Consider the following 27898-nt stretch of genomic DNA (forward strand, 5'->3'; position numbering starts at 1 on the left):
GGCATGTCTTTTTGGGAAGATCTTTTGGTAGCTCTGACAGTTAAAAGATGCATTGAGCATTTGCATGAAGATCTGAGCAGCCCGAAGCACGTTTGGCAGATGCATGTCTTTCCGTGCGTCTTTCTGTACGAGATTAAAACGCAAAAGACGCAAGAAGCTTCATTTGGAGCTTCCCGAAATAAGACCAAAATGGGCTTTTTGCTTCTTTTGGCGGCTAGATCTTCCGCGCGCCAAACAGAAATAGACCGAAAATCGGTCTTTCCGGCTTGTAAACAGCTGAAAGACCGCGTGAAAAGACGCACCAAATGGGCCCTGATTTATGTTTCTCACATCTTCTTTCCTTTTTTGGCTCTTGAGACCACTCTTTTATGTTGTAACTTATGTACACTATCTTTTGTTTTATTCTTTCTTGTAAGACAAGGACATAACTATCCTTTCCATAACATTGTATTCTTTCTTATATAAGTTAAACATTTCTGGGCATGTGATTCAAGAGAGAACACACCCTTTCATTCTCAACTTTTCCTTCTCTGATTTGATCTAAGTTGAGATGGTATCAAAGCCATTTTGACCAAGCGGTTTAGTGTTCGATCCTCGTTACCCCCATTATTAGTAAATAAGTTTCAGCACAAGGTATGGGTGGGCCTATGCTTGTTCACGCTTCAACAAAAAATCTTAAGCTGTTAGGTGAGGTCCCTGAATAGGTTGATATTCTCTAACATGCCCCCTCACACAAAACCCCATTGGGCTTGAAGCGTGAACAAACACAGGTCCACCCATACCTTGTGCTGAAACTTATTTAATTATAATGGGGATAACGAGGATCGAACACTAAACCACTTGGTCAAAATGGCTCTGATACCATCTCAAAGAACCATTCAACCTAAAAGCTTTAAGCTGTTAGGTGAGGTCTCTGAATAGGTTGATATTCTCTAACACACCGCCTCACACGAAAGCCCGTTGGGCTTGAAGCGTGAACAAGCACAGGCCCACCCATACCTTGTGCTGAAACTTATTTAATTATGATGAGGGTTACAAGGATCGAACACTAAACCGCTTGGTCAAAATGGCTCCGGTACCATCTCAACTTAGATCAAATCAGAAAAGGAAAAACTGAGAATAAAAGGGTGTGTTCTCTCTTGAATCACACGCCCAGAAATGTTTAACTTATATAAGAAAGAATACAATGTTAAGGAAAGGGCAGTTATGTCCTTGTTTTACAAGAAAGAATAAAACAAAAGATACTGTACATAAATTACAATATAAAAGAATGGTCCCATTAGCCAAAAAAGGAAAGAAGATGTAAGAACACAGGCTTCTCCATGACAACAAAGCTTTTTGCAACCAGTCATCAAATGAAAATTGTGAAAACAAGTCCGAGGCTTTAACCCAATTTATAGCCCTCTTAAGTATACATTCCCAAACCGCATCCTCATCTCTCTCCTTGTCATTGAAGATTCTAGCATTTCTTCCTCCCAAACTGTCCACACTAGAGCCGCCCTGGCACAACTCCACATGACCTTACCTCTTCTCTTAGGCCATCTGAAGGTTGTAAGGTCAAATAGACTACCAATCTGTAGAGACCCACATCACCTTATATTTTTATTGTGCATATAAATATTATAACATGACACCTATGATTCATATTATACAATAATATAATGTAAATTTTATACACTAATATATATATATATATATATATTAATTTTTTTATCAGTTTTATACACTATATATTTAATATTTGACAAATAAAAGCTATAGACCTGGAACTCGAGCTAGGCCAGGCCAGGTTGGGGCCTAGTCTATAGCTCTTATCACAGGTGAAAAGCCCAATCTGGCCCATTATCACCCTACTCATAAGCATTGGCTCAAGTCTTCACTAAAATCTGTCTCCTCTTCAATGTTATCAAAGCAGTGAAGTGATGACTAGTTGATTTGTTCTCCCTAATTGAGAGTTCTATCATTTGCAGCATTCTATTGGCCTTTGTTAGGAGTTAGATGTCAAAAAGGTTTTCTTGAATGAGGATTTTTTTTTGGATAAATTTGAATGAGGATCTATTAAAAGAGGTATATATCCTACCTCTGCCTAGATTTCATGTTCTTAGAGGTGAAGGAAAAGTGCATTGATTAAAGAAATCAATGTATAGTTTAAGCTATCTTAAAAAAATTAGTTTTATAGGTTTGGAGGTCTAGCCTTGTATACAATCACATGCTGATCTTTGATGTAAGTGGTTGAAAGAGGGGGATAGGAATACTAAAGATTTTCATGCTTTGGCAAGTGGTGGGAGAAGAAATTATATCTCAAGTTTGGAGATTGAAGGGGTAACAGTCACCAATCAAAGAGAAATTGCAGGAGCATTTGCAAATCATTTTAGGTCTATATTTAGAAGGCCCCTAAATAACAAGGTGTGGCTTGAAGGTTTGGAATGGACAAGATAGGGAGTGGTTGGAAAAGAAATTTGATTTGGAAGAGGTAAAAGAGGCGGTTTTTTCAATGGATAGATCAAAGGCACCGTGCCCAGATGGTTTTACGATGGCTTTTTATCAAGATTGTTTGGAGATACTAAAAGATGATCTAAGGTTAGTATTCGATGAGTTCCATACCAGAGGAGTGATTAACCCGATGCTAAACTCCACATTCATTGCATTGATACCCAAGAAAAGTGATGCAAGTCATCCGAAGGATTACAATCCGATTAGTCTAGTTAATAGCCTTTATAAGATTATCACTAAGGTGTTGTCCTTTAGAATTAGGAAGGTGCTCCCAGCAATCATAGCCAATGATCAAGGAGCTTTTGTGAAGGGGAGGCAGATAACAGATCAGATACTTGTAGCAAATGAGAGTCTAGAGGACTTTAAGAGATCCAAGAGAAGAGGGGTGGTCTGTAAATTAGATCTGAAAAAGGCTTATGACTTGGTTGATTGGTCTTTCCTACTAGAGGTGATGATTAACATTGGGTTTGGAGACATTTGGTGCAAATGGGTGATGGGCTGCATTAGGGATTGTCATTACTCCATTTTGATGAATGGGACAGTGGTGGACTATTTCCCAGCTTTGAGAGGGATTAGACAAGGAGACCCCCTATCCCCTTTTCGTTTGCATTGGTTGTAGAAGTGTTGGGGAGACTAATTTCCAAAGCAGATTCTAGGGATTTAATAAGAGGATGGAGAGTTGAAGAGAAAACATACCACTCACACACTTACAATTTGCAGATGACACAATTCTGTTTTGTGGAGGGGATATCAATTGGATTAGAAACCGGAAGCTCACTATACAACTTTTTGAGCAAATGTCAAACCTTAGAGTGAATTTTGAGAAAAGTTGTATAGTTGGAGTCATTATGGGGGAAGGGGAGGTATGTGAGTGTACAAACATTTTGGAGTGTGTAGTATCTAATCGGCCCTTAAACTACCTTGGTTTACCATTGAGAGATAATCCTCAGAAAGGTGATTTTTGGGCTCTTGTTGTGGAGAGGTTTGGAAAGAGACTTGCCAACTGGAAGAAAAACTATGTCTCTTGGAGGGAGAATCACTCTAATTAGGTCTACACTTGCTAACCTTCCTGTATATTTTTTGACAGTCTTTAAGATTCTAGTTAAGGTGGCTAACAGGCTGGAAAAACTAATGAGAGATTTTCTATGGGAGCTGGGGGAGGAGAAGAAGGACCATAGGGTTAGGTGGGAGGTGGTGTGTAGGAGTAAGAAGGAGGGAGGTCTGGGAATTGGGAACATAAGGATTAAGAATCTAGCTTTACTAGGGAAATGGTTGTGGATATTTTCATTGGAGAAAGAAAGACTTTGGGTTAAGATAGTGGGAAGTATTCATGGACTGGCAGACAATGGATGGGACTTTGGGATCCTAGCAAGGACTACAAGAGCATCTCCCTGGAAAACTATTCAAGCTATATTGCCCTTGTTCTCTCCATGGATCAGGTATGATTTGCACTCAGGTAACCTCATTAATTTCTGGGAACATGTTTGGGTTGGGGATTCCTCTTTGAAAATTTCTAGCCTCTTTGCTATCTCTACCCTTAAAAGTGAACCGGTTTCCTCCTTGTACCTTCTAATTCACCTTCTGGTTTCGGCTGGAACCTGAGTTTGAGAAGAGATGCCAGGGACACAAAGTTAAATTGTATTTTAGCTTTATTATCCATTCTTGAAGGGGTTTTCCTTGAGCCATCAAAGTCAGATAATAGAATCTGGACACTCACTCCCTCGGGTTCCTACACTTGTGCCTCTTTCTTTAAGGCCCTTTTACCCCCATCTCTTGTTGGACTGCCATTCCCTGTTGAAGAGGTGTGGTCTCAACCTATACCTCCAAAGGTTGGGAGTTTCTATTGGGAAGCCTTTCTGGAAAGAGTTAATACAGGGGACCTACTTCAAAGAAAAAGACCAAATAGTTATTTGCCTCCTCACTGGTGTGTCCTTTGTAAATCTAATGGTGAGTCTGGATACCATTTACTAATTTTTTGTCAATTTGTTAAAGTTATTTGGGAATGGTTTACTTCTTTGTTTGGGTGCAGGTGGACTCCCCCTTTGAATGTGCAAAGCTTATTCACTTCCATACCTAACTGGCCAACCAAAAGAGCCAAGGTCATGTGGAGATGTGTTAGGGCTGCAGTGTATTGGACTGTTTGGGAGGAGAGAAAGTAACGGATTTTCTCAAATAAGGAGAGAAGCTTGGAAGTAATCTTAGAGACTATCCACATTAGGGTGATACATTGGTTGAAAACTTTGGAATTGTTATAGATTTCTCAGTTGATGAGATGATAAGAAATTGGAAGGAGATTGCAGATTCAGTTTCAATTAAGAAGACCTCAAGTTCTTGTTGGACACCTTCACCTCATGGGTTTACCAAACTGAATTTTGATGGCAGCAACATGGGTAATCCAGGGCCCTCCGGAATAGGGGGGGTGATAAGAGATGAAAAAGGGAATTTGTTAGCTATGTATTCTGGTGCAATTGGGGTGGGAGATTCCTTGAGGGCTGAGATTCTAGGAGCTCTTGAAGGGATACAAAGGGTCAAGGACATGCGTATTAAAAAATTGATTATAAAAGGCGATTCTGAAATTGTGGTGAATTGGCTAAAAGAGGACAAACTCTAAGCTCTGGAACTACAGCAAATGAAAAGAGGAAGTTCAAGTGGCTCACTAAGGACCTTGAAGTTCATTGTACATGGATAAAGAGAAGTGCAAATTCATTAGCAAATGGTCTAGCTAGGCAAGGGGTGAACAGAAACTCTTATCTTTTGGGCTGTTTTGTAATTTTTTCTGGTGGCTGTGGAAAGGAAGAAGACGAAAGGTGAGAAGGTAGTTGTCCAGAATTCCAAAGATCTTGGCCGAAAGGTCCAGGAGAAGGTGGATGTGATTGGAACAAAAGGGGAGTGTAGAGGTTATAGGTACTACCGCGCCTGGTATGGCGGTTGCCTGTTCCTCTGTACATCGGAGAATATTGGTGGGTGATGGAGTGGACAAATGGAGAAAACGAATGGTGTTAATGGCTGATAGGAGTGTGAAGGATTGGCAGAAGGTTCTGACGGTAGTAGCTAAGGAAGTAGACCTGAAGGACAAAGCTGGTTTATTTCCCATTGCAGAAAGGAAGGCGGTTCTTGATGTAGGCGACCAAGAGCTGAGCCTCAACATAGTGGTTGTTAGAGGTGTAAAGTGGGTGCAAGTCGTGCCCTCCTCCCCAGTGGAAATTTTGGGGGTTGGCCCGGCACAGCCCACGACCCAGGCCCAAGCGGGCTCATGTCGGGCTGGGCCACAGGGCGGGCCATGGGCCTAGGCCGAATCAGGCTGCACTGTTTTTTTATTTTTTATTTTTTTTTGAAAATTTTGATTTCTTTTCTAAGTAAAATTGTAAAACTAAAATATTTTAACTTTCCTATGAACTTTGGGAATTAGGAACTATTTAAAAAATTAAGAAATGAGAAATCTAAGTTATTTAATACATAAATGAAAAATAAAATACTTAACCAAATTGGAATAAGATTGATGGAATAACAAATTGGAAGAAAAGTAGGAATTTTATTTCATTTAAATTTGAATGGTACAAATTAGTGAATTACAAATACAATGATTGGATCATTGCATACTTGGATGAATGAAATATCAAAATGGAATAAATTAATAAAATATAAAAAATACAATATGGTTACAAATTGAAAATACAAAATTACATTGTTAAAAAATTAAATAAAATTTAAAAATTTTACATTAATTTGAAAAAATGAAAAATTCTAAAAGTAGTCAAATTCATGAATCATCATTCATGACCTTCATCATCTGCTTCGGGTGAAATGTCTAGTGTTGTATCATGCCCTCCCTTGTCTTGTAATCTATCTTCTGCATCTAGCCAATCCTTGAAGCAGATGCACATCTCTATGCTCTCATCGTTCACGCAGCTTCTTTTGTCACTCAGCACCCTGGTACCTGCACTAAAACAAGACTCCGATGGAACTGTAGACACCGGAGGGGTTAGTAGATCACGTGCCATGGTGGCGAGAATCGGATAATTTTTCGAGTGTTCACTTCACCAGCCTAAAATATCAAAATTATTTGATACTCCACCTAAATTAGAAAAATTTGCTTGCAAATATAAATTAAGTTCAATAAATGAACTTGTTGTAGAACTAGCAGATTTCTGCCTTGAATAAAAAAGCTTTTCTCTTCTACTATTGGGCTCAAAGTCGGAAGGAGAAGAAGAAGAAGATGAACATATTTCCTACAACTTCATATTCATACAAATTGTACATTTCAAATAATAAATTATTAATTTCTTTTTTTTATTTCCTATTATCAATATTCATATTTTCATAATATGTTTCAAGTAAAATATCTAAACCATTTTTCCCAATCCAAGGGTCTAATTTTGTAGCTAAACATAAAGGGGAGAAATGTTCTCCCAATATTTTTTAAATTTATTTTCCATAATTTCAACAATACATTGAAATTGTGGGTTATTTCTATATTTGGCAAAACAATCACTAATTACCATTAATTGATACGGTAAATTACAACTAGTTGGATAATAAATTCCAGATAATTCATTTGTTGCATCATAAAAATGTTTTAAAAAATCTCTTATACAAACACTCCATTTCCCAATCTTCCTCAAATATCATATCATTAGGCATTTTTAAATTACAAAAATCAGAAAGAATTTGTTTATGAGATATACAACTTTCAAAAATAGCATAGGTAGAATTCCACCTATGCTTTACATCTAATATAAAATGTTTATATTTTAAACCATAATTTTGGCATAAATATTTAAATTCTTGTTTTCTTGCCCCTGAACTTTTTATATATATAATACAATTTCTAATTTTTGAAATAATATTCAAGGCATCTTGAATACATAAATTTAAGATGTGACATGCAAATCTAATATTAAATAATTTACCATTTAAGCATGGTTTTAATTGAGATTTTAAAATATTTATTGCAGAATCATTATTGCTAGCATTATCAAAACTAAAGTATTTAAAGTACTTGCAGCAATTGCTGGGCCACTATGTGGCCATTCAAGCCTAGTAAAACTTGAAATTCTTTTATTCAAAAGCTAATTTTCATCACTGAAATGACCGGTAACATAAATATAACTAATATTAAATTTGGATGTCCAAACATCCGAAGTAATTGCAACTTTAGAATTAAGATTTGCTAACAGAGATTAAATTTTGTTTATATGAATAAAAAAATTTTAAAGCATCAGTTCTTATAGTATTCATTGAAACATTTTTATATTGTGGGTTTACAAAACTACGCAACCATTTTTCTAGCTTTGGATCTTTAGCTAACATAAATGGTTGTTCTTCTTGTACAATATACTTAGCAAGTTCTTGTCTCATTTTTTCTTGTGAATATCTAGAAGTATCAAAACTAGTCCCCCTCCCAGTCTGTGTTTGGGTTGTTTCTCTCCCTTCATCTTCCTCTCGCTCATGTGTGAGCAGATGTCTTCTCAAATGACCCATACCACCATTGCTACAATAACTAAAGTCTTTCCTACATTTTTGGCAAACGGCCCTTTTCCCCTTCCCCTCAATATCCTCTACTTTGAAAATTTTCCAAACCAGACTACTCAGCTTAGAAGCCCTCCTTTTTCCCATAGTACTACTACTACTGGGGGTGAGGTGAGAGTTCCACTTCCATTGACATCAAACGCATCAGTGCTAACACTAATACTATTGTGATGCGATTGAATGTCATCCATGGTGAACATGTTGGGGAATCGGTTTTGAGAAGGGCCGGCCATTTTTTTTTTAATTCTAAAAAGATAAAAATTAATCTAATTCGACTTACCTGGATTGTCGGTTCAAAACCCCAACTTGATTTCAATAGTTGAAGCCTTTCAACATCCAAGCCTCCCGAGTTGAGATACTTGAGCTGGTTGAGCAAGCCTTCTTCTTGTTGAAAGTCAAAACTTCGATAAAGTTGAGACTTGAGAATTGGAGAATGTAGAATCAGACAATCAGCTAATCAGAATTTCTCAGATTGTAGATAATTGAGAATGTATGAGTATGAGAGAGAGAGAGAGAATTAAGAGAATTGTTGAATTGGTGTGATTAGAATGGTGGAGGATAGGGCTATTTATAGGAATTGAATGTAATTCAATTGCCCAAAATACCCAAAAAACTATCTGTTATTTAGTTGTTGGGAGGGGTATTTTGGTCATTGTAAAGTTAACTTTACCCAAAATGCCCCCCTACACTAGTTGTTATATAGCTGTTGGGGGGCATTTATGTCATTTTTTCAACCCCCATAAGCAAAACACAGAAATACCCCCTAATATGGCTATTTATAGCTGTTGGGGGGTATTTCTGTAAATCCCCCCCAAAAGCTGAAACTAGCCATTGGGCCCCTTTGGGAAGGGGGTCCAACGGCTATATTCCCGAGCAGGCCGAGTGCGGCCCGTTACGGGCCTAGTGGGTCGTGTCGTGCTGTGGTCTAGGCTATGTCGGCACACGGGCCGCGGGCAGCATGGCACGTGTTGTCGTGTCGTGCCATGCCGGCCCATGGGCCTCGAACCCCCGGCCCAGCACGGCACGAACCTCCGTGCCGGGCCTAGCACAGCCCATTAGCCATCATGTCGTGCCGAGCCACGGGCGGCCTGGCCCAATTTACACCTCTAGTGGTTGTAGACGAAAGCCTCATTCAGATTCAGAACTAGAACCCTATCTGTAACGAGGTGGAGGTGAAAGATGGATGCACTCGACTGAAATTGTTAGGTCTCCCCTTCAATCTATGGAGGGACTTTGTTCTTGAGCAGATTGTTCGAAGCCTTGGTGGGGTGCTGATGGCAGCTAACAAAAGAAATCTGGGGGCAATGGAGCTGCAAGTCGCCGGAATCAAGCAATTCTTACCAAGATTTTTCGAAGTTTGCTCAGGTGGAGCAAGGTGTGGGTGGCGTCTGAAGTCGAGCAGGTGTGGTGGGGAAGGAGTTGAAAGGTTGAAGATGAAGAAGAGGTGGCAGGGTTGTGAACACGTGGAGGAAGAAGAATGGAGGAAGAAGAGTGGGGGAGGAAGAAAAGTCTCAAGAGAAAACCAAAATGGAATTAAATCAGCTGACGTGGGTAAACCAGGCAATAAGCCAACCATTAAGAGTAATTAATTCAAATTTTTTTGAAAAAAGTATTTGGGGCGGGGAACTTATCCTATGTTGATGTGGCAAAGGAAATAAGTGGACCAAGCCATAAACACAGGGCTTGGTCCGAACCGGTGGGGGTTAAGGGAGGTTCAAATTCTAAACCGGGTTTCAATTTAAGCAACCGATGTTATAACTTAAAATGTCACGTGGGTCGGGGTAAGAGGGAGGAAGGGGTGCCAACTATAGACCGTCCTTTCGGTCTATCATCATCTACAAGGGGGAGGCCTGCGGGGAAGAATATGCAGCGGCGGAAAAGTGGTGGACAGGGGGACTTGCAATGGTTGTGCCGTCAAGATCAGGTTGCTCCAAGCTTCGTGAGTGCTCCGCAATGAGACCAAACCCCAGATTCGTAAGAAAAAGACATGAAGAAGAAGCTAGTTTGTACACGATGAAGGTTACGATGAAGGTGATATGGGCTTAATGAACATTGTGGGCTTATTTCAGGGGGACATAGAAGAGGAGAGGAAAAACAGTTCAGACGGCAAGAAAGGCTCGACGGGAGATGAGAGGATTCTTGGGATTTTTGAACAATTGAGGTTGATGAACTTTACCAAACTAACCCATCTCCAAGGCTTCAGATTGTGCAAGGCACAAATCGTGTGGAAAATCAGGGGAACCTAAAGCAGAGCAGGAATACATTAACAAGGGGTAAACAAGGGGGAGAGAGGACAGATTGCCAGTTTAGCCAAAGGACAGAAATGTTGCCCAACCAACTTAGGGGGACAGATAGTTACCAACCCTCAAAACTAGTGAGGGAAGCTGTGAACTCATGCCCGAATCCCACTCCACCCCTCCAGACAAACCCAAGTAATCGAGTTAATTCAGTTTTTGCTACTGATGAGTTTTATGTGTCCTTTGTTCTAGATTCCGATCCCATTCCATGTTCTACAGCCCTAGTTTGTGAAGCCAGCAAAGGTGGTGGGTTCCCTAAGAGTGTAGAGAGTTTAATGCAGGATCAAAAGGTGGAGTTGATAGGGAGGTATAGGAGTGAGAGGGTGTGGGAAATTATTGAAGGAGTATTCAATGAGGTAGAACAAAATGTGTTGTGGAGGGAAGGTATGATGGAGATTAGAGGGGATAGGCCAACTGAGAGGAGAATAGGAAAGGAGAGGAGAAAAGAAAAGGAAATGGCAAAAAAAATATTGGTGGAGGCTGATAGGAGAGAGGATTCAATAGCAGAGTTTGTGGGGAAATTGGGATGTAGAATGGAGAACTTGAATGTCTTGAAAGGTGGCTTACAAAAGTAAAAGGAGGAAATCAAAGTGAAGTAAAGGAATTTGAGTGAAGTTGAGAGGTTAAAAAGGGATGTGGAGGGTGATAAGAAGTTCGGGGTGAAAGGAGAAAGAAGGAAAGGGGGAAAGTAGTGAGTGGGTGAAGAAGGGAATTAAGAAAGAGATGAAAATGAAGATACTTAGCTGGAATGTGAGGGGTATAGGAAGTGCAAGGAAAAGAACAACGATTAAAGAGGTGTTAAAGTGATTTGATCTGGACATTGTACTAATACAGGAGTCTAACAGAATGGAGTTTGATGGTAGATGGGCAAAGAGTATATGGAAAGCTAGGGGGATTAATCGGGTGGCTGCCCCATCATGGGGAGCCTCAGGGGGGATAATAACAATGTGGAAGAAGGATGTGGTTGAAGGTGTGGAGGAACTAATTGGGAAATATTCAGTTTCATTGAAGTTTAAGCAGCAAGAGGATGGATATGTGTGGTACTAACAAATGTTTATGGACCAAATGATTATAGAGAGAGGAAGGAATTGTGGGAGGAATTGACTGATATCGGAGGACTCTGGGATGGGCCTGGGTGTGTGGGTGGGGATTTCAATGTGATTAGATTTACGGAGGAAACCAATGTTTTTAATCAGAGGGTGACAACCAGTATGAGGAAGTTTAATCAGTTTGTGGATACCTTTGAACTTAAAGAGTTACCTTTAGCCCACAAGACTTTCACTTGGTCTAATCTACAATTGAGTCCCATCTGCTCTAAGTTGGATAGGATCTTATTTTCATTGGATTGGGAAGACCGTTGGGGAATCCTAGTTTCTAGAGCTCTTCCTAGATTGACCTTGGATCATTGGCCAATTGTGATCTGCAAAAAGGAGAGGAGTGGAGGGTTTGCCCCTTTTAGGTTTGAGAATACGTGGTTGCTCTATCCTGGGTTTACTACGAGAGTCAAGGAGTGGTGGATTGAGTGTAACTCAGCTGTAGATTGGGAAGGCATGAAATTTCATAAGAAACTCCAATTTCTAAAAGCCAAGCTCAAGGAGTGGAATCAATTGGAATTCGAGAGGTTAGAAGAAAGGAAGAGCGCTTTGATGGATCAAATTGAGCTCCTTGATTCGAAAGAAGAAAGGAGAGAATTTGGAGAGGCAGATAAGGAACAAAGAAGAGGTCTAAGAAGGCAGTTAGAGGATTGTCTACATAAGGAGGAAATAAATTGGAGGCAAAAATCTCGATGCAAATGGCTGCAAGAGGGAGATAGAAATACCAGATTTTTTCATTCTATGGCAAATGAGTGGGGAAGGAAAAACTTTATCTCAAGACTGGAAGTGGAGGGTGTTGCTTTAACACAACAGGATGAAATAGCAGGGGCATCTGTTGAACACTTTAAGTCCATATTAAGAAGGCCACTAAGTAGGGGGATGTGGCTAGAAGGCTTGGATTGGCCAGATGTAGGAGAGGACAATAGGCAGAGATTGGAAAGAAAGTTTGAGTTGGAGGAGATTAAGGAGGTTGTGTTTTCTATGGATAGAACAAAAGCCCTAGGAGCGAATGGTTTTACAATGGCTTTCTATCAAGACTGTTGGGATATTGTGAAAGATGACCTTTTGCTAGTGTTTGAGGAATTTTATAGAAGAGGTGTGGTTAACCTGGGTCTGAACTCTACTTTCTTAGCATTGGTCCCAAAAAAGAAAGATGCATCCCACCCAAAGGACTTTAGGCCAATCAGTTTGGTGAATAGCTTGTATAAGATCTTAGCAAAGGTTTTGTCTCTGAGAATGAAGGAAGCATTGCCAGCAATAATCTCTCCAAATCAAGGAGCTTTTGTGAGGGAAAAAATTACTGATCAAATCTTGATTGCCAATGAAAGTGTGGAGAATTTTAGGAAGAACAGGAAGAAGGGAGTGGTTTGTAAACTGGACTTAGAAAAGGCTTATGACTTGGTTAATTAATCGTTCTTGATGAAAGTTATGTCCAAATTTTGATTTGGGCCTAGATGGTGTAAATGGATCATGGGATGCGTTTGGAACTGTCATTATTTTGTGCTAGTGAATGGGACAATGGTGGTCTTCTTTCTAGATGTAAGGGGAATAAGACAAGGGGACCCCCTATCTCCTTTCCTTTTCACTCTGGTTGCTGATGTCCTGGGGAGATTGATTCATAGAGCAGATTCGAGGGGCCTGTTAAGAGGCTAGAGAATAGGGAGGGAGGAAACCCCCCTTACCCACTTACAGTTTGCAAATGACACAATTTTGTTATGTGAAGGTGGGCATCTGAGATACATCAGGAGCATGAAGTTGGTGATACAACTTTTTGAACAAATGTCCAACCTAAAGGTGAATCTTGAGAAAAGTTGTATAGTGGGTGTGAATTTGGAGGAGGGTGAGATCAGGGAATGCACAGAACTGTTGGGTCATGAAGGGTGGCCATTGACTGACTTAGGGATGCCTTTGGCTGATAACCCAAAGAAAGAGAGTTTTTGGAATCCGGTGGTGGAAAGATTTGAAAAGAGACTTGCCTCTTGGAAGAAGAATTACCTTTCCCAGATTACACTGATCAAGGCTACCTTAGCTAACTTACCCATTTATTTCCTTTCAATGTTCAAAATCCCAACAAAGGTATTTAATAGATTGGAGAAGATGATGAGAGATTTCCTTTGGGAACTGGGGGAGGATAAAAGGGACCATAGGGTGAGCTAGGAGGTGGTGAGCAGAAGCAAAAATCTAGGTGGCTTGGGGATTGGGAACATCAGGAAAAGGAACTTGGCTCTTTTGGGAAAATGGTTGTGGAGACTCCCAATAGAAAAGGAGAGATTATGGGCTAAAATAGTGGTAAGCATACATGGGCTGGAGCAAAATGGATGGGATGCTAGGATTCGAGCTATGACCACAAGTGCGTCACCCTGAAAAGCCACTCACGATCTACTTCCAACTTTCTCTCTGCTCATCAGGTATGATTTGAACACGGGCAACTTCATAAAATTCTAGGAACAAATCTAGGTGGGGAATGCCCCTCTTATGGACTTGTTTCCTTCCTTGTATGCCCTTTCTGATTTTAAGAATAAGCCAGTTTCTTCTTTCATTACCCCTTCATCTTCACCTTCTGGGCTTGGGTGGAATCTGGGCTTGAGAAGGGCTGTGAGAGATACAGACTTGAATGGTATTTCGAGCCTCCTTGGTATCCTTGATAATGTTTTCTTGGACCCTACTAAGCTGGATTCTAGAATATGGATCCCCACCCCCTCTGGCTCATTTTCTTGTGCTTACTTCTTCAAAGTACTAAGTCAGCCCCCTATTCCTGTTGGCCTATTCCCCCTCCCTTCCCAGTCAATGAGGTTTGGTGCAGAATAATTCCCCCTAGAGTTGGCGGTGTTTTTTTTTTTATCAATAATAGAGTTGGTGGTTTTTGCTGGGAAGCTTTTCTGGAAAGAATCAATACCGGTGACTTGCTCCAAAAGAAGAGACCCAAGACTTGTTTATCCCCTAACTGGTGTGTTCTCTGTAAAGCGGATGGAGAAACTGGTTTCCATCTATGGGTAACTTGCCAGTTTGCTAAGTCCATTTGGGTGTTGGCATTATCCCTTTTTGGGGGTACATGGAATCCTCCATCAAATTTGCAAAGTCTTTTTTTTCTCCTTCCTTCTTCAGGTGCCAAATGAAAAGGGGAAGAACCATGTGGAGATGCTTGAACGCTGCTGTATGTTGGGCTTTGTGGGAGGAAAGAAATTCCAAGATTTTCTTTGAAGTAGAGAGGGACAGTGAAGAATTGAGAGAAATGATCCATATAAGGGTAGTGCAGTGGCTGAAATCTTCAGAGCTGTTTACAGACTTCACAGTGGATGATTTATTGAGGAAGTGGAGTGAGATGGCTAATTGCACCCGGCCCAAAACAGTAATGAGTGTGTCTTGGACCCCCCCCCCCCCCCCACCCCACTGGCCGGTTTTTTAAAACTAAACTTTGATGGGAGTAGTCGGGGGAATCCTGGACAATCGGGGATTGGAGGTGTGTTTAGCCATGTTTTCAGGCCCAATTGGACTGGGTGATTCTCTCAGGGCTGAGATTATTGCAGTTCTGGAAGGAGTCCAAAGAGCTAAGGAGATGAATATAAGAAAACTCATCATGAAGGGGACTCGGAGGTGGTGGTAGGGTGGCTTGAATAAAGAAAATAGCAGTTTATGGGTGTACAGTAATGAGAGGAGGAAATTTAGATGGCTGGTTCAAGAGATGGAAATCAAGATCAGCAGGGTGAAAAGATCATCTAACTCCTTTGCTGATGGGTTAGCTAAGCAAGGAGTCGAGAGGGAGTTAATGTTTTGGGCACAAGTGTAATTTTTCCATTTTCTGTTCTTGGGAGCTCAAGCTCCAGCTGGAAAATAAGAAAGTTTATCTTCATCCTTGTAATATTTTTGTGATTAATTAATGAAATGTGGTTATTGATAAAAAAAAAAATGTTAGCAATCTTCTTGTCTACGATTTGTCATTTTTAAGATCCAACAGGAGATGGCAAAAAAGATTGAGAAGATAAGGAGAGGTTTCTTGTTTGAATCAGAGGAGGGGAGGAAGGGTCACTTAATAAAGTGGAAAGTGGCATGTAGAAGCAAACATCAAGAAGCGTTAAGAATAGGGAATGTGGGGAAGAAGAATATGGCTCTACTACAGAAATGGTTGTGGAGATTGCCTTTAGAAAGGGATAAGTTATGACATAGAGTGGTAGTTAGCATTCATGGGTTGATGGACAATGGATGGGACACTACTAGCTTATTTGCTAGAGCCACATGGACTTCTCCTTGGAAGGCAACTCATAGTATACTCCAAGTCTTTCTAAATTGTATCTAGTATGATGTCTATTATGGTAATAATATTGGAAGGCAACTCATAGTATACTCGAAGTCTTTCTAAATTGTATCAAGTATGATGTCTATTATGGTAATTGTTAAAGTGAGCCGAATAAGGGTAGTTTAGTCATCTTATCTTTGTTAAGTTGTATGCTTATGTGGCAGTTTTATTAGAGACACTCTGCCCCACACTTAAGTAAGGGCAGTTTAGTCTTTGTAGAAATTATTAGAGTCTAATTACTATTAAGGGGTCGACTGATAGGGTTTACCTATTAGATTTGACAGTCCCTTCTTTTCCTTCTTCTTCTCTTCTTCCTCTTGCTGGTTCGGGTTACTGTAGCAGCAGTCGAAACATGGTATCAGAGCCATGTCCCTGACCTACTTCAGTTCGTGAAACATCTCAGCAGTGTTCGTGACCTCTCTTTCTTCGTTTCTGGGCTGTTAATGGAGAAAACTGGTTCGTCCTAGGTCTGAAACATCTCAGCTCGTCTCTCTCTGCTGCGCATAACCTTCTTCATTAAGAAAAACGACCTCAGCAGTGAATGGTTGGTTGAGACTCTCGAAAGAAGGTCGGTTATTTCTTCTCCTTGTGCTGCTGGTATTTCTGGGTAGAAAATCTTCAAGAACCTGCTAGTACTGATCAGAACCTAGAGAACTAGGTTTATTGTTGCCCTAGTTCTTGGAGAAAATCCCAAGAACGGGCTGTGTGTACAGTAGCCGAATGGTGTAGGGGCTGTTGTAAGTTGCTGAGTGGTGTAAGGGCTGCTGTAAGTGGCCGAGTGGTGTAAAGTGTAATGCAGTGACCTAGCCGAGTTCCTTGTGGTCGTGTAGTGCCCTCTTAAAGGTGTTAAACAGGTCTGTACCGGGTGTAACAGATATGACTATGTGGTGGTGCTTGTGATGCACAATTTTTATTGAGTGGTTGTAAGAGGGCTTGCATGTGATTAGTAAGTGTTGAATTGATGTTTATGTGGTTTGTGGTGTTGTGAAATCAGTAGTAGTGTGAACAAGAACAAGGCTTGTGTACCTATTATTGTGTTTAGGGGCTGCTATAGGTGCTGGAACATCAAACTCCTAATAACAGCACTCAGTTTGTAACTGAGAATTCAGGTTTAGAGGCAACGGTGAAAGAGTACCATGGCAACAATGGGAGATGGGTATAATGATCAGAAACCTAGTGTGGTGGTTCCCTCTGACTACCTAGGTGTACAAATGACCTCAATTAAACTGAATGGGGAGAACTATGTTCCATGGGTCAAATCAGTGGAAGTTTTCCTCAAGGCAAAGAGGAAAGTGAAGCATGTAAAAGAAGATAAACCACCGGCTGACTCTCTAGGGTTTGATGATTGGGAACAAGATGATGCTCAAATCATGACCTGGCTATGGAATAGTATGGAACCCAAAATTAGTGCCAACTTCATGCTCCTAGATACGGCTAAGGATATATGGGAACATGCTAAGAAGCTGTATTCCGGACAAGATAATACTACAAGGGTATATCAACTTTATCAGGAATACTTTGATTTGCAACAAGGAAACAAAACCCTAGAAGAGTACTATGCCTGCATGAAGAATATAAGGAATGAACTCAATGTCTATCATCCCCTCACTCCAGATGTTAAAGTTCAGCAACAATAGAGGGAACAACTAGATGTTACAAGATTCTTAGTGGGGTTGAAATCGGAGTATGAACCAGTTAGAGCCCAAATATTAGGGAGCTCTACCCTTCCTACTCTTGAGGAAGTATTTGCACGGCTTCGTAGGATTTTTTTGGGACAGACAGAGAATCCCACACAGTTTGATAGATCAGCACTTGTGACAACTAGAGGAAGTGGACATGGTACAAGAGGGGGAGGACATGCCTCCCAAGGAGGCCGTGGCAAAGGAAAGAGTAACTCTGCAAGGAAGTGTACTCATTGTGGCAGAGAAGGACACGGTGAATTTCTGTTATGATCTACATGGCCCTCCCTCTAAATGGGCTAATCATGCTGTAGCTGGTGAGGTTGATATCAGTGACAGTAAACAAGCAGACCTAACTCCTTCCACATCTACTCTGCTTTTGGGAGGGAGATGGTGAGTGTACCGCGTGATGAGTATGAACGGTTCCTTCAAACCACTTCACAGCATACCACTGCTACTCTTGCCCACTCAGGTATTGCTTGCATGTCATCTAAAACCTCTCCCTAGATTATTGACTCTGGATTCTCTGATCACATGACCGGGACTCCAGGTGTGTTCTCTTCTCTTTTTGAAATTTCCACATCACAAACTGTTACACTTGCCAATGGCTCTTTATCTCCCATCTGTGGTGTTGGTAATGTTGACATGGCTTCTCTTTCTTTATCATTTGTTCTATATGTACCTAAGTTTCCATTCAATCTTATGTCTGTTAGTAAATTAACCAAGACTCTTAACTATTTTGTTACTTTCCTTCATTCCTCTTGTGTTTTTTCAGGATCTCAAGACAGGGAAGAAGATTGGTGGGGGGCATGAAGCTGGTGGATTGTATTATCTTGATGGTGGTGGATCCTCAATTGCTCTTCAAACTTCACTTACTCCTCTACAATGGCATTGCCGACTGGGACATCCTTCTCTCAAGGCACTCAAGATATTAGTTTCGTCTTTGAGTCGTTTGTCAGTTTTACAGTGTGAGTCATGTCAGTTTGGGAAACATCGCCGTGTTTCCTTCAGTCCTAGAGTTGAAAGTTGTATGTTGAGTCCTTTTTCTTTGGTTCATTTAGATGTTTGGGGCCCGATCAAAATAGAGTCTTATAATGGGTACAAGTATTTTGTCTCTTTTATTGATGATTGTTCAAGGATGACATGGATTTACTTAATGAAAGAAAGAAGTGAATTATTTTCCATTTTTCAAAAATTCCATACTAAAATACGTACACAATTTGGTGTTCCAATCAAAGTCCTTCGTTCAGATAATGGTCGTGAATACTTTCTTACTTCATTTCAACAGTATTTAGAACAACATGGCATTATTCATCAAACTTCATGTGCATCCACTCCTCAACAAAATGGGGTGGCTGAACGAAAGAACCGTCAGCTCCTTGAAACTGCTCGGTCTATTCTTCATCATATGAATGTTCCTAAACGGTTTTGGAGTGATGCTGTACTCATTGCATGTTTCCTCATTAATCGGATGCCCTCCTTCATTCTTCATGGTCGGTCCTCCTTCTCTATCTTGTTCCCCACTTTATCTCCATTTCCATTAACTCCTTGTGTCTTTGGCTGTGTGTGCTTTGTCCACAATTTGAGTTCTGGAATAGACAAGCTAGATGCACGCTCCATTAAATGTGTATTTCTTGGCTATTCTCGGACTTAAAAAGGGTACAAGTGTTATAATCCCATTACTCGAAAGTGCTATGTCTGTCCTGATGTCACCTTTTTTGAGTCTGTCCCCTTCTTCTCAGGACCTGAAGCACCTTCGTCTTCACCCTTACTTCCTCTTCCTCTTCCTGTCAATGATCCAGTTCCGAATGTTGCTGTTGGAGTAGACTCATCATCTCATCCAGTGCAGATCACCACTGAACGACCACCGATCCGGCAAGTGTATACACGTCGAACGACACCAGCCCCTCCTCCAGCTTCTACCTTATCTGCGGATCCTGTCATGGCTTCTGTTGTTGAACCCTCAGAACTTAACCTACCCATTGCCTTACGGAAAGGTAAACGCATTTCTACTCTCCATCTCATTTCCAATTTTGTTTCATTATCTCGCCTCTCCACCTCACATTGTCAGTTTGTTTCACTTTTGTCATCTATTTCCATACCTAACAATGTCCAAGAAGCTCTTAGTTCACCTTGGTGGCGGCAGGCAATGGAGGAGGAACTCTCTGCTCTTCAACATACTCAAACGTGGGAGCTCACTACTCTCCCACCTAGTAAGCATGTTGTGGGCTGTAAATGGGTGTATACTGTTAAATACTTGTCAGATGGTAGTGTGGAGCGTCTAAAGGCCAGGCTCGTTGCTAAAGGTTACTCACAGTTGTATGGAGTGGACTACATGGAGACATTCTCTCCGGTGGCTAAGATTGGCTTTGTTCGTATGCTAATCTCCCTGGCAGTTATGTATGATTGGCCTCTGTTTCAGCTTGACATCAAAAATGCCTTCCTTCATGGTGACTTTGTGGAGGAGGTATATATGGAGCAACCACCTGGGTTTGTTGCTCAGGGGGAGGATGGTAAGGTGTGCAGATTGAAGAAGGCAATTTATGGGTTGAAATAATCGTCGCGTGCTTGGTTCGGGAAGTTTAGTGAAGTGGTGAAGAGTTTTGGAATGAAGCAATGCCAGGTTGATCACTCAGTGTTCAGCTATGACTCAGAAGCTGGAAAGATTTTATTAGTGGTCTATGTGGATGATATTGTTATTATTGGCAGTGACAAATTGGGGATTGACAAACTAAAGGTATTTCTGCAAAATCATTTTCAAACAAAAGACCTTGGGACATTGAAGTATTTCTTGGGCATAGAAGTTGCCAAGTCAAAACAAGGTGTAAATTTGTGCCAAAGAAAATATGTTCTTGATCTACTGGAAGAAATAGGACTGTTAGGTGCAAAACCGGCCGAGACCCCTATGGAACCAAATGTTAAGTTGAGCAGTGATACAGGGGAAGTATTTGAAGATCCTGGAAGGTATAGACGACTAGTGGGGAAGCTGAACTATCTGACTATCACGAGACCCGGCATCTCCTTTGCAGTCAGTGTGGTGAGCCAATTCATGCAAAACCCTTGTATACCTCACTGGGATGCAGTTCTTAGAATTGTAAGATATCTGAAGGGAGCTCCAGGCCGTGGACTATTGTATAAACCAGGAGGAAAACTTGAAGTAGTTGGGTACACAGATGCAGACTGGGCAGGCTCAGTGAATGACAGGAGTTCTACTACAGGCTATTGCACATTTCTTGGAGGAAATCTTGTGACGTGGAAGAGTAAAAAGTAGACGGTTGTGGCTAGAATCAGTGCTGAAGCCAAGTATAGGGCCATGGCACACACTACCTGTGAATTAGTGTGGTTGAGGAATCTCCTACAAGAAATTGGGTTCCACATGGATAAACCTATGAAATTGTACTGTGACAATCAAGCTGCACTCCATATCTCATCCAACCCTGTTTTTCATGAGAGAACAAAGCACATAGAGGTTGATTGCCACTTTGTGAGGGAGAAGGTTCTTGTTGGAGAGATAAGCACAGAACATGTGGGCTCGAATGATCAGTGGGCAGATTTGTTTACAAAAGCTCTAAGCTCAGGGAAAGTGAACTATCTATGTAACAAGCTGGGATTATATGACATATATTCTCCAGCTTGAGGGGGAGTGTTAAAGTGAGCCGAATAAGGGTAGTTTAGTCATCTTATCTTTGTTAAGTTGTATGCTTATGTGGTAGTTTTATTAGAGACACTCTGCCCCACACTTAAGTAAGGGCAGTTTAGTCTTTGTAGAAATTATTAGAGACTAATTACTATTAAGGGGTCAACTGATAGGATTTACCCATTAGATTTGACAGTCCCTTCTTTTCCTTCTTCTCTTCTTCTTCCTCCTCTTCTTCTTCCTCTTGCTGGTTCGGGTTACTGTAGCAGCAGTTGAAACAGTAATAATATCTATTTTTGGGAACATGTTTGGATGGGGGAGTCTTCTCTAAAGGATCTGTTTCCTACATTGTTCTCAATCTCCAATCTAAAATAGGAACTTTTTTCTAAGTTTCTTGTCCCCTCTTCTTCTGTCAATGGATTGGATTACGACTTGAGCTTTACAAGGGGAATTGGGGACTCAAAAGCTCTAGTGTTGTCAATCTCCTTCAAATGCTTGAGAAAGTGTTCCTGGGTCCTTCCTGGGTCCTTCTAAGCCCAATGGTCATATTTGGATTCCTAATACCTTGGGTTCATTCTCTTCTGCATCTTTATTTAGAGTTTTATTGGGAAGTGAAAGATGTTTGTTGCAGATCAATTCCCCTAGAATTAGTGCTTCTTTTTGGGAAGTGTTCCATGGGAAAGTTAATACTCTAGACTTGCTACAAAAAGGCCTAATAACTGTTTAGCCCCTAATTGATGTGTTCTCTGCAAAGCTAATGGCAAACAGGTGTTGGCAAACTTCAAATTGTGGTGGAGTCAATTGAGAATGCCAGAGACATGGTTGGTGAGCATGATTCTTGCTTTGGTAGAATCAGATGACTCCCTTGAAGTTTTTGGGAATGACAATGATCAGTCAATGGTAAGATCTTCAGAGAAGGTTAATGATTTGGAGGTGGGGATTGTAACATCAAGATTCAAGGTGAGTTGGCAGAGGAGGGCCTTAAAGAAGTTGGTGAAAAGGAAGACTTTGCACTATGGAGTTTGCTGGGGGCCATGATGGAGAAATTAAAGTAGAGAGAAGGAAAGCTAAAGTTGACTTTGTAGTATTGTTAAAGGTATGCACCTTGCTAGGCCCAGGTGCATACTTTCAAATTGTTAATGTACGTGCCTTTCCTTAGCTAAGGAAAGATATTATTCTTTACCAAAGGGATTGTTAAATGTCAAGTGGATTGTATTTTAGGCAAGCTGGACATGATCAATATCTATGCTCAGCTTGAGGAGTTTTTTGAATTTATATTTATTTTGCTGTAGGGGTATTTCTATCATTCTATGTCCTTTATATTAACATTGAACAGAAAGCTGATGGCCCATTTCTTGTTGCCTGTACATCACATCACTTTTTCTTCTTTTTACATCAAGTAAAACTACTTGTTGCTTCATTATCAACTTTTTTGCAGAAATGATATGTCTAAAAGATTCTCATTTTACATGCCTTCCCCATGACAAGCTGATGATGCCTAGAATACCATCCTTAAAATGACACCAGAACTATCTTACTGTATGTTAAGACAAGCTAAGGAACAGTCCATGCATCATGACATCATCTACATGCTAATTGGTCTTGTTGCAGAGATGACATGAGTCTATAAGATCCTTATCTTACATGCCTGCTCCAGTTTAATTGACAAGCCCACCTGAAGATTCCTGGAATACCTTTCTAAAAGAAGAGATGACATCCTTAGTGATGCTAATGTAACACCAAACTATCTTATTTTGTATTAAAACAAGCTAAGAAACACAACACGGATCATGTGTGTGCTTCTTCATGGACATTTGAATTCATTGATTGCCTTGAAAATTTCATATTCTGCTCATCTATTCCCAAGCTATGCTTTTCAGTGGGAGATCAAAAAGGTTAGTGGATGGTGGATATTATTTAGCTTTCCTCAATTTTTACAATTGCTGTATCTTGATTGCTCAGTGCTTTTTGCAATTGTTTAACTCGTGTTCACATTTTAATCATGCAACTTTAAATTTCTGCATGATTCTTATGAGATTGGTTCTGTATACTCTATCTGAAATGGAAAATATTCTGCCATAGTTACTTGTTATCTTTTCCTTTGTTGTGGTCACAAATTCATTACTGCAACTGAGTAGTTCTTGTGCATATTGGTATTATATGTGCCAGGTCGGGTTGGCTGAACTTAAAGTTGCAGTTGAAAGATCTGGGGGGCTTGTTGTGCTTGCAGAAAGCTTTGGTCATAACGTTTTCAAGGACTCACTTAAACGTGTTTTTCAGTCAACTGAATCAAGTTCCTTTAACCTTGGTTTATCATTTAAGTAAGGCCTGCTCTAGCTTATTGTATTTTTCATGTGGACTTGATACTGACTGTTTTGTGGAGCCCAAACTCACCTCATTGCATCCCCCTCCCCCAGCAATAAAATAAAGGAAGTTCTATTTTCTATCCAACTTGTTTATTAAAACATGCATTCTGAAAGTTGTCATATGTTTGAACGGCTAATAATCTTTTGAAATTCTTTTGATGGTAAATAGAAATGAAAATGTATTAACACAAAAAGAAAATTACAAGAGAAGAACAAGTGATGACATACTACCAATGACCCAATCCTTGAAAATACAACTAAAAAGTAAAAAAGAACAAATAAATCTGTCACCATTTTCAATGTGGACCAGAAATTAGAACCACATGGACTCTTTGGACATAATGAATTCTGGATGCACTAGAAATATTTTGAGAATTTTAAAGCTGTTTATCCATCTTTGACTTATTGGTTGGGATTACAGTTGTAATTTCTTTTCTTTGATAAGGTATATAACATAATTATATATTAAGTTAGAAGGGTGTGAGAGCCCAAGTCTTCTGTTTCTCTCAAAGTCTTGACTTCTCTTATTTTCATCTTCTTGTTTATTCTCTCTCATAGAATAATCTCCAAATTTTCTAAGTTGGTATCAGAATATTTATTTCTCTCTCCTGTGCATGTTGATCAAACAAAACAGAGTTGATCCCTTGTGATGTCAGAAGGGCAGTAGCAGGCCTGTGATTTGATGAATAAAAAAAATTCCTGACCTTGGTAGAGTTTGCTTTGAAGGATTATTCATCAGGTTTTCTATGGAGATTGGATTGGTTATGGATTTTTATACTATTTATGGTGAAAATTCCAAAAGTTACAGATTTGAGAAAATTGGTTGGTGCAATTTCACCGGAAGTTATTTATGCAGGACCTCAAGTTTTTTAATCAGAAATCTTTTTTGTAATGCTGCAGAGGCTCCTATAATATTTTATGGAGTTTTAAGTATTTAGCATGATTTTATTTTGAGAAAAGTAAAGTATAAGCTTATATTAACTGAGAAAAAATATACAAGTATGGTCCTCTGTACAATAGTATTTTATACAAAAAAAATTCCTTTAAGGACCCCCGAAAAGAGTTACATTTAAGAAAGTGGACAAGAGGTCATCAGGGCTGAAACATGTGGTGCCTTCTTTGATTACTTTTGCTACTCCATTGCTTCACTAGGTTGATCTTAGGTATTCTAGACAGTGATTGTACTGTGATCTTGTAGTTTTTTCTTGCTTATCCCTGCTTGTGAGAAGTCCTTATGTTGAACCATGCCTATTGGAAACCAATCTAGTGAAAGTATGGGCATGGTAGAAGTTTTAGGAACTGGTTCCACCTTTCTGCTACCTTTGGCAACCCCACTTTATTGATCACCACTATCAGGTTGGATGGCTCTAATTTCCTGCAATGGTCCAAATCTGTAAAGATGCATATTGGAGGATGTGAAGAGTTGAGATATTTGACAGGAAAGATTTAAAAACCAGAAACAACAAATCCTGCCTTGTGAAAAGTGGCAACAAGAAAACTTTACAGTCATGTCTTGGTTAGTGAAGTCAATGCAACCTCGTGTAAGCTGCACTCTCCTGTATCTTGACATAGCAAATATATATATATATATATATATTGCAAGGATTTATCAACTTCACCAAGAGATTGCTAGTTTTTGTCAGGGGAAGAAAAGATTGTCTGCACATTCCTCCACTGTTCAATGCATGGAAGAGGAATTGAATAATTGTCAGGTTTATCATTGAAGGATTAAGAGGATAGAATTCAGAATTAAATTGGTTATTTGAACTTCTTGCCACCTTGCTGGTCTGAATTCAGAATAGAAAATAACGAGGATTCAAATTTTGGGCAGGGGGGATTGCCTAGTTTATTGTGGCACATGCATTGGTGCAAAGTGAAGTGAAGAATGGGAGAAGGATTGCAATGAAAATCGGGTGGCTGCATTCTGATGATACATCTTCTAGTGGTGGACCCAAGACAAGTATTAAGAAAATTGATTCCATTGGAGATGAAAAATACATATTGTGAATGTTGTAACAAGCCTAGGGGATTTCAGTTTTAGAATGGGGGCTTAAGAGATGGTGAGTTTGATGTGATTGCAGGTTTATTGCATATTATTGAGAAGTTTGTTTGGACACTTCTAAACCTGATAAAAATATTTGGTCTCCCCACACTAAAGATCTTATTTTGTTTGCCTCCTTTTGTCTCTTTGCTCTTCTCCCCACTTTCAGCTCTTCCTCCTTAAATGAAATTTGGAGTAGGTCTGTCCCCCCTCAAAATTAGTGTTTTTTTGTTGAGAAGTTTATTATGGGGAGATAAATACATTGGATAGTTTACAAAGAAGAATGACCTTTTTATTTGTGTATCCTCTGATGCATTCTATGCAAATCCACTGGTGAGAGTTGTTACCACTTACTAATCTCTTGTCCATTTGTTGTAGGTATTTATGAATGGTGTTTTTTCTTTAACAAAATTTACTGTTATTGATAAAAAAAAAATGGTGTTTTTTCTTTGTTTGGCTGCAGGTGGAACCGTGGAGTTTGCCAATAAAGATGAATAATTTGTTTAACTCAACTAGATTTGTGTGGCCTAGAAGAAGGGGCAGAGTTTTGTGGATATGCACAAGGACAGCAATGCTATGGATTATTTAGGAAGAAAGGAATGCAAGAATTTTTCTAGAAAAGGAAAGAAGTGAAGAAACGGTGAAGGAATGTCTAATGACTAGAGTAATACATTGGGCTAAAATGTTGGACATTTTATCATATTTTTCCTTTGATGTTATTTGGAGGAATTGGGCTTAGGTAGCAAAAAGCTCTTCAAAAAAGAAACTACCACCTTCCTTTTTGTTACCTCCTACTTAAGATTTTATCAAACTAAATTTTGATGGAATCAGCTAGGGAAATTTGGGTCCCTTTGGTATACAGGGGTATTTGGAGATAAAGACAGTCATGTTGTTGCTTTGTTTTTGGGTCCTGTGTGTGAGGGGAATTCTATTAGAGCTGAATTCCTTAGTTCAAGGGTTGCAGTTAGAAAATGACTTGAACATGGATAAGCTGATTGTTGAAGAGGATTCTAAGTTGGTGGTGCAATGGTTAAAGAAGCTGGAGTCTGTCATGTGGGCTTGTAGAGATGAAATTAAGAAGTTTAAGTGGAGCATTCAGAAACCATGAAGGAAGAATTGTGAAGGTATCAAATTGGGTGAAAAAATTTTAATTCTTCAAAGACTATTTAGTGGATGACATTATTAGAGGGTGGATAGTGGTCGCAGCTTCTATTAGCAAAGGCCCATAAGATTTGAGGTGTGGATTCCACCAGAATATAATATACTTAAACTGAATTTTGACAGTAGCTGTAGTGGCAACACCGGGCCTTCTGGATTAGGTAGGGCATTCGGAACCCATGAAGGCAGAATTGTGGCTTTGTACTTGGGACCATTTGGTCATGGAGATTCTTTTGAGGGCAAAAGTATTAGGATTGTGGCAAGGGTAGAGTATTGCAAAACAGCTAGGGTTCAGAGAATTTGAGGTGGAAGACAATTCTAAGTTAGTTGTAAACTGGATGAGAATGGATAGTTTGTGAGTTTGGAATCACAAAATAGCTATGTGACAGGTTAGGCATCTAGCAAAAGAAATAGGAGTCAGATTCAAATAGGGCTAGAAGAACAGCAAATGGCTTGGTTGATACCTTGTCTCCTAGTCACCTAGGTGGTTGCCTTGGCATCAAATAGAAAATCAATAGGTTTTGAAATAAAAACCTTGAATCCTAGGGTAATTCCCTAGGTTCCATAGCAATCAGCAACCTTATTTCAGTAGTAATTATCAATGATCTTCATAAAAAGTATAAACTTCATATTTCAAATAGAAAATCAATATAGTTTTTTAATTGGTAGACTGTAACTTAATTGATTTGAAAAAGAATTGGATGTATTTACATGAATATTGAAGTGCCAAGCACCCCCATCACCTCCAAGTGGTGACTTGTCCCCCGTTTTTCTATCCCCCAAAGTAAATCATGTTAGAACTAAGACTCATCGTATAAAATCAACGTATCCATGAGAAGAAAAGAAAGAAAGAAAAAATGAAATTCAGAAAATATAGAGGCTGAGCCCTTGTTTTTGTCCTAGGAAAAGGAAAAAAAGAACTGGTAGAAGAAGAATGTGTTGATTTGACAAATTTTTAAGTTCTCCCTTGCTTAAGTCTTCAAGGGTTCAAGACAGCATACACCAACATGTGTTGATTGAACCACAACAAATAAGAAAATAATAAAAAGAAACAGCATATAAATCTACAATATGAATAATTTAGTGCAATCTTGCCTACTTGTTATTATAATCTTGAAAATATATATATATAGTGCCATTATAGAAAATAGCTAGGTGCTTAAGCAAGGTGACCTTCTTTGGGCACCTTGTCACTTTTGACAACTATAGTACCATTCTTGTTATGGATATTGGTGGCATTTAGTATTTTGTTACATTTATAGATGACTATCTGCAAGCTGCTTTACATGGTTGTTTGTGTTGAAATCATA

The 27898-nt window shown here is 39.7% G+C and overlaps 1 protein-coding gene across 2 annotated transcripts in view; it reads left to right on the forward strand.

Moving 5' to 3' along the window:
• The window catches only part of LOC104596320 (protein transport protein SEC23 C-like), a 71995-nt gene that overhangs the window by 27071 nt on the left and 17026 nt on the right, over positions 1–27898 (forward strand). For both annotated transcript variants that reach the window (XM_010257398.3, XM_010257396.3), the window contains exon 4: positions 23193–23344. In XM_010257398.3, the coding sequence (XP_010255700.2) occupies positions 23193–23344 (152 nt within the window). The remainder of the gene's footprint in view (positions 1–23192; positions 23345–27898) is intronic.

The sequence above is a fragment of the Nelumbo nucifera genome, chromosome 1, assembly GCF_055504915.1.
Source record: "Nelumbo nucifera cultivar China Antique chromosome 1, China Antique-T2T, whole genome shotgun sequence".
In the NCBI taxonomy this organism is placed as follows: domain Eukaryota; kingdom Viridiplantae; phylum Streptophyta; class Magnoliopsida; order Proteales; family Nelumbonaceae; genus Nelumbo; species Nelumbo nucifera.